Here is a 15,520-nt window from a genome sequence, read left to right as displayed (position 1 = left end):
ACCCCCCACCTCCTGCTCCTCCCTGCTCCTCCCTGCTCCCTCCTCCCTCCCTCCTCCTTCCCTCCTCCCCTTGTGAGACTTTGACGGGACCCATCAACTGCCATCGGTGGTAGTATTTCTTTCATATTTTATTGTATTTTTGAATATTTTGATCCCTTTTTGGTCGATAGTAGAAATACTTCCCTTGCAGAGTTCAATATTTTATATTGAATCTTCAATGTTTATTGAGATGTTTACTGGTTTCGCCTGGTTGGGCGACTCCCTTCCGTCCCTCCCGTCCCTCCCGTCCCTCCCGTCCCTCCCGTCCCTCCCGTCCCTCCCGTCCCTCCCCTCCTCTCGCTCGTTTACACGTTCACCCCCTCCTCCCTCCTCCTCCTCCTACTACTACTCTTCCTCCCTCCTCCCTCCTCGTCCGCCTTGTCCTCCTCGTCCTCGTCCTCATCCCATCCTCCTCCTCTCCCTCCTCCTCCTCTTCCTCCTCCCCTCCGCACTTCTTCCTCCCTCCTCCCCCTCCCTCCCTCCTCCTCCCCCTCCTCCTCCTCCTCCCTCCTCTCCTCCTCCTCCTCCTCCGTCCTCCGTTCCTTGTCTTCTTTCTTCTTCCCACTTTAAGTTCATTCTTACTTCCCATCCCCGCCCTTCAATCCTCCCCCTACGTCACTACCATCTACCATCGTTGCAAACAAACCCTTCCTTAGGTGTTTCCCTTCACCCTCCTCATCTTGCCATCTGTTCTCCCTGTTCTCCCCCATCCATTCTCCCCTGGTACACATCTTCCCCCTCCCCATGATATGAAGGCCCGGCCATGGAGCTCAGGGCTCTCGACGACGACAACTGGGTCGATCTCGACGCGCAGCACAAGATTCTGACTACTCTGCGCAATGCCGAAGACGCCCTCTATGATGGTCTGCCATGCTGCAACGTCGCCGCCATGACTTGCCGTGCAGGAAGAAGAACCAGCGACGAGCCTATCCTCACCCGGCAGAACATGTAAGGCTGTCTTCAAGCACGCCCGGTCCTCACTGTCTCCCCAGCGACACGCGAGCAGCAGCCCAAGAGTCCTTCGAGTGGCAGGACTGGGCGGAAAGGTCGAGGAGGAGGACACCACGGCTCCATAGTGAGACTGTCTTTGCAGGTTTCCCCACCTCCGAGTCGTCGGTTGCTCCCTCCTCAGGTCTGCTGTTCTTCCTGCTCCTCCCGCTCGTCTCAGGCCATGGCAGCGCTGAAGCCGAGGGGGAGGATCGAAGCTCGTTCCGGGAGGAAGTGGAAGAAGTGATACTGGAGGATGCAGCAGGTAAGCCCTACGAGGTAAGAGCAACATGGGCAAGTGCTGCTGGCGTGATGCGTCTTGGTCAGGGGAGAAGAACCTTGAGGTCGGATGGAGAGGCGTCTCCTTCCAGGGAGGAAAGCTCTTTCCTTCTGGACGGGAGACACGCCATGTACCAGCAGGTCTTGCAGGCCTTGACAGCGCTGGCCATGCAGAGGCTACAAGAAGGGAGGAGCACTTCGGGGAGGGATCCATCCAAGGACGGGAAGGAGGAGGAGGAGGGGGAAGGAGGAAGAGGCAGGTCGTACGCGGGTTCTCGTTGTGCGCATGTCGCAGACCCAGCAGAGTGGAGCAAGCTCAGTCACAAGTGGTGGCAGGAGGACGACAGGACAAGAGCTGGACGCCAGCAGAGAGGGAGAAAGGACGTGAGAGTTCGGCTGCAGGGCCTGATTGAAGAGAGCTTGTCCCTGCATGCTGGGATGGAGCAGAGGAAGGGACAGCCACGGCAAGGGACGCTGAGCTCCCTGGGGAGAGACGCCGTGAGGAGGGAGGCTTCGGAAGCAGCCTCCTCCTCCCTCTTCGTTGCAGGGTCGGCGATGCTTGGCAGGAACGGCGGGGGCGGAGGCATGCGCGACTTTCCTAGAGAGGTGATTGAAACTTTGTGGTGGGCAGCTCACGGCCCATGACAGAGCCTTGCTGCTGCGGTCGTCCCCAGCAATGACCCGAGGAGGCGACCAGCTCCTGTCGGAGCACGCCCAGTCTCCACGGACGTGCATCTGTTCCGCCCGCTGTACATCCCGGAGAGCAGGAGACGCACTTCCTCGTCAATTGCGATGAGGGCGGAGAAAGACTTCCTGAACTCCAACCTCCTCCGCGGGTGAGGTGAGGGCGAGCTGGAGGGTCGCTGAGAGAGGTGGCAGGAGTGAGAGACTGTCACGGATGGAGCGCGTTAGGGTGTCGGTGGCGGAGAAGACAAGAGGTCAGCAGCACATGCTTCTCCTGCCCGCCTTGACCTGTATTTCCTCCTCCTCCTCCTCCTCCTCCTTCCCCTCATTCTGCTCCTGCTCCTGCTCCTGCTCCTGCTCCTGCTCCTGCTCCTGCTCCTGCTCCTGCTCCTGCTCCTGCTCCTGCTCCTGCTCCTGCTCCTGCTCCTGCTCCTGCTCCTGCTCCTGCTCCTGCTCCTGCTCCTGCTCCTGCTCCTGCTCCCCTTTTCTCATCAGAACGGGCCCGCACGCTTCTTGGCATCGATCACTGATCATCCTTCCGAGAGATCGATCGGGGCGTTGGGGAGGGACTTGAGGGTGTTGCGCAGCGACTTGATCGCCTCTGCGTGCATGTTCTGCGAGGGTTCAGCGTGCAATGAAGGATGAGAACAGATACCTTCTCCTCCTCCAGGAGCTTCTCAACACTCGCAGCTACTTTCTTCTTGCTCTGACCACGCGCTGGTCAGCCAAGGATGCAAGCAAGGTGGCAGGGGAGCACCTGGCAGAGGGCCTTGTAGGCAGAAAGCATGTCCTCCCTCGCGTTGCTCATCGTTTGAAGATTCTTCTCGAGGTCCTCCTGCGTGTCCCAACCACGTCAGAACAGCCGCGGGACCTCCGAGCCGCTCGCACCTCCAACTCCTTCACCTCCTCGTCGCTCAGTTTCCCTTTCCCCTTCACACAAAGTCACTCCTCCTCCTCCTCCACCTTCTCCTCCTTCCCCCCCCTTCCCCATTCCCGTCCCAATCCTCTGCTTCACAGCTCTTGCAGACCTTGCTGTCCTCCAGCTCCCTTTGCTGGATGCTCGCATCCAATCGAGCAGTCTTGTACTGGAGGCATCGGGGAGTCAGTTGCGCTGACCATGGACAGCAGCTGGACCTTGTTCCTCATTCGCACAGCATCTCCGATCTCGTTCCTCACCAGCTCCTCCACCACCTGCCGTCTGTTAAGGATGTAGCAAGGGAAGGGGAGAAGGAAGAGACCTGTGTCAGCTCGGAGATGGGGCCCGGGCCAAACCTCTCCTGCTTCGTGTAGTACTTGGTGGAGTAATTTCCCTGCACTACCGTCAGCCTCCAAGCAGGAATGATCCTCCCCGCTCCTTTCTGCTCCGTCCTCCTTCCTTCTGCCTCCTCCCTCCTTCTCCCTCCTCTAACCTCTCCCTCCTCTGCCCTCTCCCTCCTTCAGCTCCAGAATCTCTCCTACTCCTCCCACCCTCCTCTATGTAGTTCATCCCTCGTGATCCTCACCTGCTCGAAGTTCGCACGAGACGCGTCCATCGTCTCACTCGTCGTGTACATGCTCTGCGATCTGTCAGCCTGGTACAGCATGGCACCTAGCGGGGTTGTCAGCAAACTACTTGATAGCAGCGACTGTGAGCGACAGAGGATAGTGACGACCTGAAGTAACCATGAGCGCTTCGTTGAGGTCCTGCTGATACGTGGGTGTCTCCTTGAAGAAACTCTCCTTCCCGCTAGTCGCCAAGTCTCGGGCCACCCGATCACTAATGGTGGCACACTTGACAAAGGCAGCGCCAACGCGTCTCAGGGGGCCAGCGATCTTTGCGTTCTCTACCGCCATGTCCTGAAGGACGGAGAGCAGGTGAGCGTACTTTATCTTGGTCTCCTTGATGTACGCCATCGCAGTCTCCACATCCTCCGTCGACTCCACGAGCTTCAGCTTGTCGCCGTACTGTTGCGCCTTGACTTTGTTCATCTGAGACTTCATGTCGTGCAGCATGTCTCCTGCCCCGATGTCGCTCGCCAACTTCTGCGCAGCTTTCCACGCGTTCGCAAAGAGTCCCATCCCACCATGAGGCTTCGATGCTTTGGAGTTCGAGCCGTCGTCGATGTTGCTGAAGTCCGCCGAGTGCCCTTGCACGAACCCTCCGTCGTTCCCTCCAACAGCTCCACCCTCGCTCCCAGCAATCATCGACTCTCCTCCAACTTCAACTGAGCCGCTCGCCGTTGGATGCTCCTCCTCTGCAGAACTCATGATAGATCCTGCAAACTTGAGAGTGAACATTGAGCGGCACAGTGTTTCACTGATCGGAGGAGAGGAGCTCATTCTATTCCCTCCAGTATCCCTCACATGATAAAGCTATTTCTATACCTTAGATTCTTAGCCGCGATCAAACAATGGCAGTAAGGGTCAGATGAAGGTCTACAGAGAATGAGCAATGCAGTATCGCATGCTAGATATCAAGGCAGAGATGAGACGAAAAGTAAACACAAACAGGCCGGTATGACCAGATAGTACAAACAGCGTCGTTGGAGGAAACATCAGCGATACATGGAAAATCAACTTTGAACGGAGCTCAAAAACATAAAGATATGGGTTTAGGTAAAAGTTAGAATGGAGACGCTTTCGATGAGAAGCAGGGATTGCTGTTCACACGAGAGAGGAGAAGGGGGGCAGGAGAGCAGTACGAGCACAAGGTGGGAAGGAGATGAGGAGGTTGAGTACGTTGCTTGGGAGGGCAGGAGGAGGAGGAGGAGTAGGGTAGGAAGGTAGGAAGACGAGGATTAGGGTGGAAATAAGGGGAGGAGGAGGAGGAGGAGGAGGAGGAGGAGGAGGGCGGCGAGGCATTGTAACCAGCAGCCGCCAGCATAGTTCACTCCCTGTACACGTAGGAGGGCCACTTCCCATCTCAGTCCCAATAAAATACGCCGGGCCCCTGCCTCTGCCGGGCCGGGCCGCCTGCGTCGGGCCCCTGCGCCGGGCCAATGCGGCGCAGTGCGGCCGGTGCGCCGGGCCCTGCAGCGCGCCACTGACCGGGCCCCGGGCCCGGCAGAGCCGCTGAGCGGTCCCGGCCCCGGCCCGACTCGCCGCAGAGACGGTGACACTGCCTGAGTCGGACTCACTGAACTTCGGAACCCCCTGGGCCAGTGGAACCGTCACTGAACTGCCCGGCCCGGGGACCCGGAGGCTGGACGGTCTCGCGGGTGCCGCCGGCTGGGCCGCACACATGCGGCACTCAGCACGGTGGCATGGTGCGGCGGGCCAGCCTCAGTGGCGGCACCCGGGTGACCGGCGGTGATCGGACTCAGGTACGGTGACGGTACTCCGACTCCCCCGAATGATCGGAGCCTGACGGTGGCACGATCAGGCCCGGATCACTGATGCCATCATGGCTGTCGAACGGCGACTCACGAGTCCGAGTCAGTCGGCCCGGCCCCGGACTCCTCCGAGGCTCAACGGTCGGACTAGACTAGCCTGGCAGCACTGCCGTCATAAACTTCCGGGAGTCCGAGAGATGGACTCGGGATTCAATGATTTGCAGTTCCGTGACTCACCGTATCGGACGGTTGGCCGGGCCCAAAGGCCGGGCGTCTCCGGCACTGACTTGAATCTCATGGTCACCGCCTCAGGGAGCAGCCTGGCAGAGCGGAACTTGATACCGTGCGCTGCAACTTTACTACTGGTGCGTCACGTTTCAGTCAGGCTTTACCACGCGGGTGAGAGTCGAAATGAGAGGCACACACCGGGTGTTTGAAGGTTCAAAAACAGGGTGGTGTCTGCCCCCCATGATGTGTGGTAAAAGATACCAGGATTCGGCTAAAACTGTTGTTTAGAGATATCTCGAGATTACATTCGTTGATGTTGGGTGCCAGTGGTAAAGGAGAGGAAAAAAGAGAAAATAGCAGAAACAGATCCTCGGCCCGTTGGAGTCTAGTATCCTCGGGATGGCACGAGCAGGGGAGGCAGAAGGAGGGCGGCGCACGAGGAGGAGGTACAAGGAGGAGACATCGAAACGAATGATGGCCGAACTTGCTCGATGACTGCTGCACTTCCAATGAATTCTAAGAGCAAAAACATACTGGGTTCTTGGAGAAGAAATGGAAAATTTGGGTGACGACGACGATCTGCGAAGGCTCCTAGAGGAGTCCTTGAAGCGTCCACGATCGCAAGGCCGCGCCTGCACCCGCTGCAGACGCCAGAAGCTCCGCTGCGACCGCCTCAGGCCCTGCCTCAGCTGCATCACGCGAGGCTGCCAGGATGAATGTGATGCCGAGATGGGAGCGACGTCATGCCTGTCGTGCAAGGTGTCGAAGACGAGGTGCGACAAGAGCCGGCCTTGCTCTACCTGCATTGCTCGGGGCAAAGTCGAAGAATGTCGCAACGAACCGACAAACAAGACTTCAGCTGATAACAAGGAAAGCAGGATGGAAAATGAGATAACGAAATTGCGAGGATTGCAGAACCAAAGGATTCAAAACCTCCAAGACGATGTAACTTCACCATGGACTCCACTCTCTCCCGAGTCAACTGGAATACTTGATGCACTCCTGCCGCTCGTCGTCGCCTCGTCGCGGGCGGGGTACAGCGAGCCGGCGGTCCTGCGGCTGATCAACGCCATGGGCCCTGACCTCCGCGGGGTGCTGGGCTCCTTGGCTGAGACGGTCGGGGAGCTCAACGCGGCCCGGGCCCGGGCTGGAGAGGGTCTGCGCGGGAGGGACGCAAGCAGGACCAGCGAGCCCCCGGCAGCAGAAGCGTCGTCACGGGGCTGGGCATCGTGGAGGGTGCACTGGGGACCGGGGGAGGCCCAGCGGGGGAGGACGGAGGTGACGAGGGGGCTGGAGGGGCTATGGGAGGTGGCAGGGGCAGGCGAGGAGCAAGCGGGAGAGAGGCATGGCGAGGAGGGGCTGGTCGAGCGGGAGCTGCCGACGTCAGACGTGGAGTACGTGTGCATGCTGGTGGACGAGCTGCTGTCGTCCGGGGAGGCGCGGGCGGTGAGCTACCACCGTCTGTGCGGGAGGTCAGCGGGGGGTCTGCTGGAGGACAGCATGCTGGTGCGGTCGACGGTAGAGAGGGAGGAGGACGAGACGGGGCGTGTGGTGAGCAGCCTGCACACGGTGGAGGCGGTGGAGACGGAGGAGTGGGAGAGGATCCAGGGGAGCGCCGAGACCAGGTGAGAAGGAGGAGAGCTTGTGAAGGATGTTTGTTTATTGTGTATGGGAGGGATGAGAGGCGCTTGTACGGAAAGATTGGTGATGTGACGGGTTGATGAATGCAGGTCGACATACATGCAGCTACGGAGATACCTCGGGGAGGAGCCGACGGGGGAGGATGTAGTACGAACGCACCGGACGGACATGGTAAGAGGGAGGAGAGAGGGAGCGGGGGGGGGCACTGAAAGGACGTGTGCACAGCTTTTCGGGGAGGACTTTGGGAGCATGTCGGAGACGCGGGAGGGGCGGGAGAGGATGGAGAGGATGAGGAGCTTCTTCGAGGAGCAACTTTCAGCGCTCAAAATTACTACACCAAACTTGTAAAATGTTTTTGTCCTTGTCTTTGAGCACGGCGCCACCCTTTTTTTACCCTATCCTTTAACACCTTTCTCTGTAGTAAAATAGGCATATCTACCACTTAGTGTAGTAAAGAGGGCTCGATTTTACGCCTGAAATCCTCGGTGTCGTCCTCTGCCTGCATATCATCATTTGCGCATCTCCTCGTCACCCTCCTGGTTGGCTGCAGCCACGTTGCTGATGCCTGCTCCCTCCCTCCACCGTGATGCTCCACATGCTCTCTAGTCACATTATGATTCCTCTTCCTCCCTTCTTCCTTTCTCTTGGACCCTTGAGAGATGCGCATCGCATTTATTGTCCTCAGTCCTCGTCTTTCCGCACTATTCATATTTTTGCCTGCCTGCTATTTTTGTCTTATATTCTGTCTTCGCTGTTTGTTCAACTCTTTCTTCTGATATCGATTTCTGATTCATTGCCTTTCACGCTTTGCTCTTGCGATGTGTACTTTGGAGCTTGCTTCTCTATCTGTTGTGTCAAACAGTATCGTTACTGCTTTCACATCATTTCAATGCTGCCGATAGCAATGCTGTTTTCTCTAAAAATATTAAACCATATGCTTAATGCAAGTTTTTTCTAGTTGCCACAAATTTTCTAGTTGCCACAAATCAAAATCGCTAAGATCCTTTTGATAAATGCTACGAAAATCTGATTGTGGCAAGCAGGAGGCGATTGAAAGATCAACTAAATCAAATATTCCAAAAGAGAACGATCCAAAAAAAACAATTGATAGCAAACTGATTGACATGCAACAAAAAGAGCAGAAGGTATTGGATCATATCTTCCTCCCCATGCTCCCTGAAGACCTCTACCTCGATGACTCCTGCCAAGATCTCCGCCAGATCCTCCATCGCTCCCTCAAGCGCGCTCAGCCCCAAGGCCGCGCCTGCACCCGCTGCCGACGCCAGAAGCTCCGCTGCGACCGCCTCAGGCCCTGCCTCAGCTGCATCACGCGAGGCTGCCAGGATGAATGTGATGCCGAGATGGGAGCGACGTCATGCCTGTCGTGCAAGGTGTCGAAGACGAGGTGCGACAAGAGCCGGCCTTGCTCTACCTGCATTGCTCGGGGCAAGCCAGAGGAGTGCAGGAGCGGGTCCAAGGCCAGGTCGGTACAGAAGCCGAGAAAGAAGTCAGCATCGCCGCCGTTGGTCTACTCCCCTGAGGAAGGGATGACAGAGCGCGAGCTTTCGCCCTGGTCGACGGCGTCAAGCCACGGGAGCCTGGACACGCTCCTGCCGCTCGTCGTCGCCTCGTCGCGGGCGGGGTACAGCGAGCCGGCGGTCCTGCGGCTGATCAACGCCATGGGCCCTGACCTCCGCGGGGTGCTGGGCTCCTTGGCTGAGACGGTCGGGGAGCTCAACGCGGCCCGGGCCCGGGCTGGAGAGGGTCTGCGCGGGAGGGACGCAAGCAGGACCAGCGAGCCCCCGGCAGCTGAAGCGTCGTCACGGGGCTGGGCATCGTGGAGGGTGCACTGGGGACCGGGGGAGGCCCAGCGGGGGAGGACGGAGGTGACGAGGGGGCTGGAGGGGCTATGGGAGGCAGGGGCAGGCGAGGAGCAAGCGGGAGAGAGGCATGGCGAGGAGGGGCTGGTCGAGCGGGAGCTGCCGACGTCAGACGTGGAGTACGTGTGCATGCTGGTGGACGAGCTGCTGTCGTCCGGGGAGGCGCGGGCGGTGAGCTACCACCGTCTGTGCGGGAGGTCAGCAGGGGGTCTGCTGGAGGACAGCATGCTGGTGCGGTCGACGGTAGAGAGGGAGGAGGACGAGACGGGGCGTGTGGTGAGCAGCCTGCACACGGTGGAGGCGGTGGAGACGGAGGAGTGGGAGAGGATCCAGGGGAGCGCCGAGACCAGGTGAGAAGGAGGAGAGCTTGTGAAGGATGTTTGTTTATTGTGTATGGGAGGGATGAGAGGCGCTTGTACGGAAAGATTGGTGATGTGACGGGTTGATGAATGCAGGTCGACGTACATGCAGGTACGGAGATACCTCGGGGAGGAGCCGACGGGGGAGGATGTAGTACGAACGCACCGTACGGACATGGTAAGAGGGAGGAGAGAGGGAGCGGGGGGGGGAGGGACTGAAAGGACGTGTGCACAGCTTTTCGGGGAGGACTTTGGGAGCATGTCGGAGACGCGGGAGGGGCGGGAGAGGATGGAGGGGATGAGGAGCTTCTTCGAGGAGAAACTTGACAGAATTTCAGGAACGCTGCGTGTTGTTAGATTGGTTTGATTTGTTTGCATTACACTTTTGCCAAGGGAAATGGAATCGTTTCCAAGAATTTGAACATGCCAACTTCAAAATCCGTGCAAATCTATGAATTCTATGTCGTCCGGTTGTTTGAAAAACTTTATCGTCCTTCCAGCCAATTCCTTTGCATGTTTACTCATCATTCACAAACAATCCTCATCCTTACCCCGCCCCCAACCACTTCATCACCGTCCACCTTCGTCCACATGAGGCTCAGTGCCTTTTTCATCTCTTCCATCTCATCTATCCCATCACTGTTTCACTCGACCTCGTCTGCTGCTGCTTCTACTTCTGGTTGCTGCTGGTTGCTGCTCCTGCTCCTGCTCCTCCTGCTCCTGCTCCTGCTGCTCCTGCTGCTCCTGCTCCTCCTGCTCCTGCTACCCCATCGCCTGACACTTTCCCTCTCATTCCCACGTTCCCCACGTTTTCACTTTCCCCTGCATTTCCGTCTCTTTGCAACTTGTGAGGACTAGCTCGCACTGCTGGGAGGCACGGTGTTGCTCGGTGATATTTGGGAGAAATCGAACCAGCGGGCGCGCCTCAGCGTCTCTTCGGGCATGGTCGTGTGGGGAGGAACCGCGGAGTGGCCATCGTAAGTAACGACGAGGAGGCAAGGAGAGGAGAAGAGAGAAGAAGGTGGGAGGAGAAGGATAACGAGCAAGGACGCAAGGAGGACAGGATAGTCACACACTCGGGTCTGAGACGAGTCACGGACTGAGGCTGGTAGATCCTGCTCTCTGGCACAACATGCTGGCCACTAGAAGGGTCGTCCTTGCCCTGCTCACGGTACAGCTCGCCTCGTTCGCTAGCTCACATCTTGCTGAGCGCCGTGAACATCAACATGTTGCGCGGGAGTCGGAGCTGTTTGCAAGCAAGGAGGAGGTGAACAACCTTAGGAGGATGGAGAAGGATCTGCAGCTAGAAATCAAGGCTGTGAACCTTTATGATCGGATTAGGAAGAGCAAGCTCGACAACAGAAACCTGGGGGTGCGTTTGGACAGATTGATCAGGCAGTCCAACACTGTGCTCAACCAGGCAGTGGGTGCAGACGCAGACCGAATGCTGGAGGAGAAGGTGGAGGGAAGCAAATACGCATGGCAGCAGTGCAAGGATGTCGGGGTCATGGCGAGCAGCGCAAGCACGCAGGAGGACTACGACAACGTGTGCGCCTTTGTGAAGGAGCGATGCAAACCCAAGGACGGGCTGGTCAACTATGTTGAGATCCCATACTGCTGGATGCCGAAAGCCACCGCTCTTGCTGGTGTTGTCCTCTTCCTCTGGATCTTGATCCTGTTTGTCTGGCTCATGGCCATGGTGGACTTTCTCATCCCGTCGCTGGCCACCATGTCAAGGATGTGCATGCTGCGACAGAGCGTTGCCGGCGTTACCTTCCTCGCGATTGGGAACGGATCCTCTGACTTGTTCAGGTGAGAGAGGAGGAGGAGGAGGAGGAGGAGGAGGCGAGCGAAAGAGGAGAAGGGCATGACGAGTCGTTGGTTCCAGCATGACAGCAGCGACTCTGTCTGGGATCAAGGTGACGGCGACGCGACGGGCAGTGGCCCTGATCCTAACTAGCGATCCGCCAGGGCATGGAGCTGGCGATCGGAGAGGTGCTGGGGAACGGAATGTTGATTTTCTGTGGCATCCAGGTTTTCTCTGTGTGCGGGTGAAGGGTAGGAAATGAAATGACAACGAGCGCAGGGGCTGATTGCGATCCTGACTCCGTTCACGGCGAACAGAGGTAGGAGAAAGCAGGGCGGGGAGATGACGAAGGGAGGGAAGAGGGGAGGAGGGGGAACAAGGGAGAGGTTTGGGGAGGGCGGGGGGAGGGGGCAGTGTGTGAAAGGCTGGCAGGGGAGTACCTTCGAGACTGTGGATTCTACCTGCTTTCCCTTGCTTTGAGCACGATTATTCTTTTGGACGGTCAGATCTCGACTATGGAGGTCCTGCTCGGTCGAACCAGCTGCCTTGTCTGACGTTTACTGGGCAGGGAATTATTTTCCTGATTGTCTACGCCACATACGTTGTCGTTGTCATCTACTTTGAGAAAATTTTGCTGGTGGGAAATTGTGAAAACGAAGATGACGATTGTAGCTTTTGATGATGACCGTGATGATAACATAGATGTTGTTGATGACGACGATGATGCTGGAGATGTTATTGATGACGACGAGAACGATGATGATGGAGATGATGATGGAAATGTTGATGTAGAGGACAAGAAGGAGAAGAAGTTGGTGACTTGTATGACTCTGACCCCAGGTGTTCGGCATGGAGCCATTGGAGGAAGATGTTGCTCTGGTACCAGCCTCCCCTTGCCCACACTCCCCAGCAGCGGCTGACCTGCCTTGACAGGCAACTCCGAACGTGGTGGAGGAGGGGGAGAAGGAGAAATCTTCGCTCATACAGAAGGATGATGTACGATGTCGAACCGCCTTTTTCTGCCTTAACTCGACTCAAACAGGAACTGCATGAAGTTCTCCTCCGACATTTCATGCCGCCGTCTCACGCGAGGTGGGGGAGGGGGTGAGGAGGAGCTGGAGGATGAGAGCAGGAGCAGGTGTATGAGCAGGAGCAGGAGCAGTAGTATGAGCAGCAGCAGCAGCAGCAGCAGCAGCAGCAGCAGCAGCAGGAGCAGGAGCAGGAGACCTTGACGTTTGTTGGGCAGGCTGGAGAAGATGAGCTGGTTCGAGAAGGTGTTGGTTTTTATCCAGATCCCGGTGAAACCTCCCTCTCCCTCCTCTCCCTCCTCATTCGAAACTCTCCAGGTCTCCACGGTTATGAAGCTGACGGTTCCGGTCGTGGATGAATCTTTGCCTGAGGACGGCTGGTAAATCCTCATCCTCAACCTCAACCTCAACCTCAACCTCATCATCCTCCCCCCCCCTCCTCCTCCTCCTCCCCCTCCTCCTCCTCTTGTCCTCTTCTCGCTGCTCGCTGCTCGCTCTGATTACCCTGCTTACCAACAGGTCTCGCTCGGCGACTACGATTCAGGTTTGGCTGCTTCCTGCTGAATGATGGAATTTTCTAAAGTTTTCCCTCCCCTCCCCCACCTCTCCTGCTCTCTCTCCCTCCTCCTCTGCCTCTCTGCCTCTCTCCCTCCCCTCCTCCTCCAGATGTTCTTTCTGCCCATATTCCTGGCCTGGTTCATCTCAAGGTCTCCTCCTCTTCCTGTTGTCCGTCCTCCTCACCTTCTTGATAGGCATCTCTACACCAACAGCCCCTACCGCCTACTCTACACTCTCGTCGGTATGCTCGTTGCCGCGGTCATCGGCGCCTTCGTCGCCTACTACATCTGGTCCTCCACCTCCAACAAGCGCCCAGCTGTGACCTCCTTCCGTTCACCTCCTCCTCGCTGACGTCTCCACCTCCTTAGTGGCACCGATCTCTGGCATTCGCCGGCTTTGCCGCTGCCGTCATCTGGATCTACGCGACTGCTGCCGAGATCGTCAACGTTGTCCTGGCCTTCGGGTGCGCAAGTTTACAGCTCCTCCCCCACCCTCCTCACTGCACGTCCAGGTCATCTTCGAGCTGGGCAACGTCTCCCTGGGCATCAGCCTCCTCGCCATCGGTCGCTCTCCTCCCTGTCCCTCTGCCTCTCGTTCACCTCCTCCCTTGCAGGCATCGGCATGCAGGACCTCGTGACCAACATCGGAGTCGCGCGCGCTGGTTACCCCAACATGGCAGCGAGCGCCTGCGTGGGGGCTCCGCTGATGAACATCCTGATGGGCCTGTGAGTCTCATCCCTCCTCCCTCCTCCCTCCTCGTCCTCATCCTCCCTCTCCCTCCTCCCTCTCTCCCTGCCTATCCTCCCTCCTCCCTCCTCTCCTCCCTCCTCCCCATCCTCCCTCTCCCTCCTTCCCCTCCCTCTTCCCTCCTGCCTTCTACTCCTCCTCTTCGTCTCTTTCCTTCCCTCCCCTCCCCTCCCCTCCCCTGTCACTTCTTGCCCTCGTTAACTTCCTCCTCCTGTCCGCCGCCTCTCACTCCCTCTGACTTCTCCTCCAGCGGCTGCTGCGCCATCTTCGGCAACTGGCTCGTGCACAGTCCGTACCCTCTACATTTAACGACGCAGATTATCGTAAGTCGAGAAACCAGCATATCCCCCCTTTCCCCTCGTCACCTCCTCCTCCTTCTCTTCCTCCTCCTCCTCCTCGCCGTCTTCCTCCTTCTCTTCCTCCTCCTTCTCTTTCCCCCTCCTCCTCCTCCTCCTCTCCCTTCCATCTCCTCATCAGCTTGCTGCAGGTCTGTCTCGCCTTCCTCTTCTCGTCAGTCTTCGTTGCCGTCCTCTACTTGAACTTCACGGGCTTTAAGGCCGATGCTCTCTTCGGTCTGAAGCATCCTCCCTCCCTCCCTCCCTCCCTCCCTCCCTTCCTCCCTCCTTTCCTCCCTCCCCCCTCCTCACTCCCGTCGCTCTTGCTCTTCTCCCTTCCTCTCCTCCCTCCCTCCCTCACTTCCTCTTTTCCCTCCCTCTCGTTTCCATTCACGTTTGCTCGCCTTTCCCAACCTCCCCTCCTCTCCTCCACTCCACTCCACTCCTCTCCTCTCCTCTCCTCTCCTCTCCTCTCCTCTCCTCTCCTCTCCTCTCCTCTCCTCTCCTCTCCTCTCTTCCCCCTTCTCATCTCTGTCCTCTGCCTTCCATTCTTTCCCCCTCTCCCCTCCCCTCCCCTCCTGGCCGTCCTCCCTTCATCGCTCACTGCGCAACAGGCACCGTGCTAGTCGCATGCTACGTCATCTTCATGGTCACGAGCCTGGCGCTGGACTCATACGCGGACGATTCTTACTTGACGTTTCATGTGATGGGGAGATGATCCCTCTTGTAATGAATCTTGCTAATATATCCTTCCTCCTCTCCCCTCCTCTCCTCCTCGCCTTTCCCTCCCCCCCCCTCCCCTCCCCTCCCCTCCCCTCCCTCCTCCATCGTTGCGGTCCCTCCTGCCCTCCACTTCCTTCCCTTGTCCTCCCCTCTTGTCAACTCACCTCCTCTCCTTCTCACATCCTCTCTGTCCTCTACCTGCTCTCTATGACCCTTTCCTGCATCTCCTCCATCAACCTTTCCGCTCACTTGGCTCTCCTCGCTCATCGTATCCTTCGTTATCCTCTCCCACCTTTGAGCTTCGACGGAGAAATCAACAAGCCGGAGGCTGCGAGCAACTTTCGAATCTCTTTCGCTCCCTCCTCCTCCTCCTCCGCTTCCTCCTCCTGATCCACCTCGACATTCTCTCCCAGCGCAGCCGTCATTACTTCATCCTTGCCCTCCGCTCGTGATAAAACTTTCTCTTCTTCCTCTGAAGGTGCAGCTTCTGCGCCCTCCTCCCCTCCTCCCTCAGGCAGCGCCCGATCCTTTGCCCAAGGGAACCTGACAGAACGCTCAGAGCAAAGCATTGCGAAGGGCACGAGCGCGAAGGACAGACTAGCATCTGCATCATCATCATCATCTCCATCTCCATCTCCATCATCATCGTCATCATCGTCGTCGTCGTCGTCGTCGTCATCATCATCATCATCATCATCTCCATCATCATCTCCGTCATCTCCATCATCATCATCATCAACAACAACTACTACAAAAACTACAACAACTTCATCTCCTTCACCACCACCACCACCTCCTCCAACAACAACAACAACAACAATCACAAGAACCATCTCACCCCTTGCTGATCTCCGACGAGATGATACTCTCCGGCGTCAGCCCGTCTACCGTCATCTGCTCCTCGTCTGCTCCCT

At 57.6% G+C, this 15,520-nt stretch overlaps 5 protein-coding genes across 5 annotated transcripts; 4 read left to right on the top strand and 1 right to left on the bottom strand.

The window, feature by feature from the left end:
* Positions 1–802: 802 nt before the first annotated feature.
* Positions 803–2,145, top strand: GUITHDRAFT_122538 (hypothetical protein; the record flags this gene model as incomplete). Its single annotated transcript, XM_005818188.1, has 5 exons — positions 803–987; positions 1,032–1,114; positions 1,172–1,305; positions 1,354–1,911; positions 1,954–2,145. 5 exons carry the CDS (start codon positions 803–805, stop codon positions 2,143–2,145), a joined length of 1,152 nt encoding a protein of 383 aa, XP_005818245.1.
* A 374-nt stretch (positions 2,146–2,519) lies between these two features.
* GUITHDRAFT_149417 (hypothetical protein) lies at positions 2,520–4,266 on the bottom strand (the record flags this gene model as incomplete). Its single annotated transcript, XM_005818187.1, has 9 exons — positions 2,520–2,603; positions 2,645–2,695; positions 2,747–2,824; positions 2,878–2,919; positions 3,018–3,074; positions 3,106–3,180; positions 3,228–3,299; positions 3,492–3,577; positions 3,642–4,266. The coding sequence occupies 9 exons, from the start codon at positions 4,264–4,266 to the stop codon at positions 2,520–2,522; spliced, it is 1,170 nt and encodes a 389-aa protein (XP_005818244.1).
* A 1,814-nt stretch (positions 4,267–6,080) lies between these two features.
* GUITHDRAFT_122536 (hypothetical protein) lies at positions 6,081–7,517 on the top strand (the record flags this gene model as incomplete). The annotated part of the gene is made up of 3 exons (XM_005818186.1): positions 6,081–7,153; positions 7,259–7,340; positions 7,395–7,517. The coding sequence occupies 3 exons, from the start codon at positions 6,081–6,083 to the stop codon at positions 7,515–7,517; spliced, it is 1,278 nt and encodes a 425-aa protein (XP_005818243.1).
* A 776-nt stretch (positions 7,518–8,293) lies between these two features.
* On the top strand, positions 8,294–9,775 carry GUITHDRAFT_122535 (hypothetical protein; the record flags this gene model as incomplete). The annotated part of the gene is made up of 3 exons (XM_005818185.1): positions 8,294–9,399; positions 9,505–9,586; positions 9,644–9,775. The coding sequence occupies 3 exons, from the start codon at positions 8,294–8,296 to the stop codon at positions 9,773–9,775; spliced, it is 1,320 nt and encodes a 439-aa protein (XP_005818242.1).
* Positions 9,776–10,540: 765 nt separating this feature from the next.
* Positions 10,541–14,601, top strand: GUITHDRAFT_149414 (hypothetical protein; the record flags this gene model as incomplete). The annotated part of the gene is made up of 17 exons (XM_005818184.1): positions 10,541–11,220; positions 11,297–11,327; positions 11,380–11,442; positions 11,495–11,534; positions 11,648–11,736; positions 11,784–11,852; positions 12,056–12,094; positions 12,149–12,211; positions 12,258–12,307; positions 12,462–12,513; positions 12,562–12,623; positions 12,996–13,119; positions 13,170–13,272; positions 13,415–13,526; positions 13,799–13,871; positions 14,036–14,120; positions 14,498–14,601. The coding sequence occupies 17 exons, from the start codon at positions 10,541–10,543 to the stop codon at positions 14,599–14,601; spliced, it is 1,839 nt and encodes a 612-aa protein (XP_005818241.1).
* Positions 14,602–15,520: the final 919 nt, after the last annotated feature.

Source organism: Guillardia theta, assembly GCF_000315625.1.
Source record: "Guillardia theta CCMP2712 unplaced genomic scaffold GUITHscaffold_357, whole genome shotgun sequence".
In the NCBI taxonomy this organism is placed as follows: Eukaryota; class Cryptophyceae; order Pyrenomonadales; family Geminigeraceae; genus Guillardia; species Guillardia theta.
This window is presented reverse-complemented; position numbering and strand designations above follow the sequence as displayed.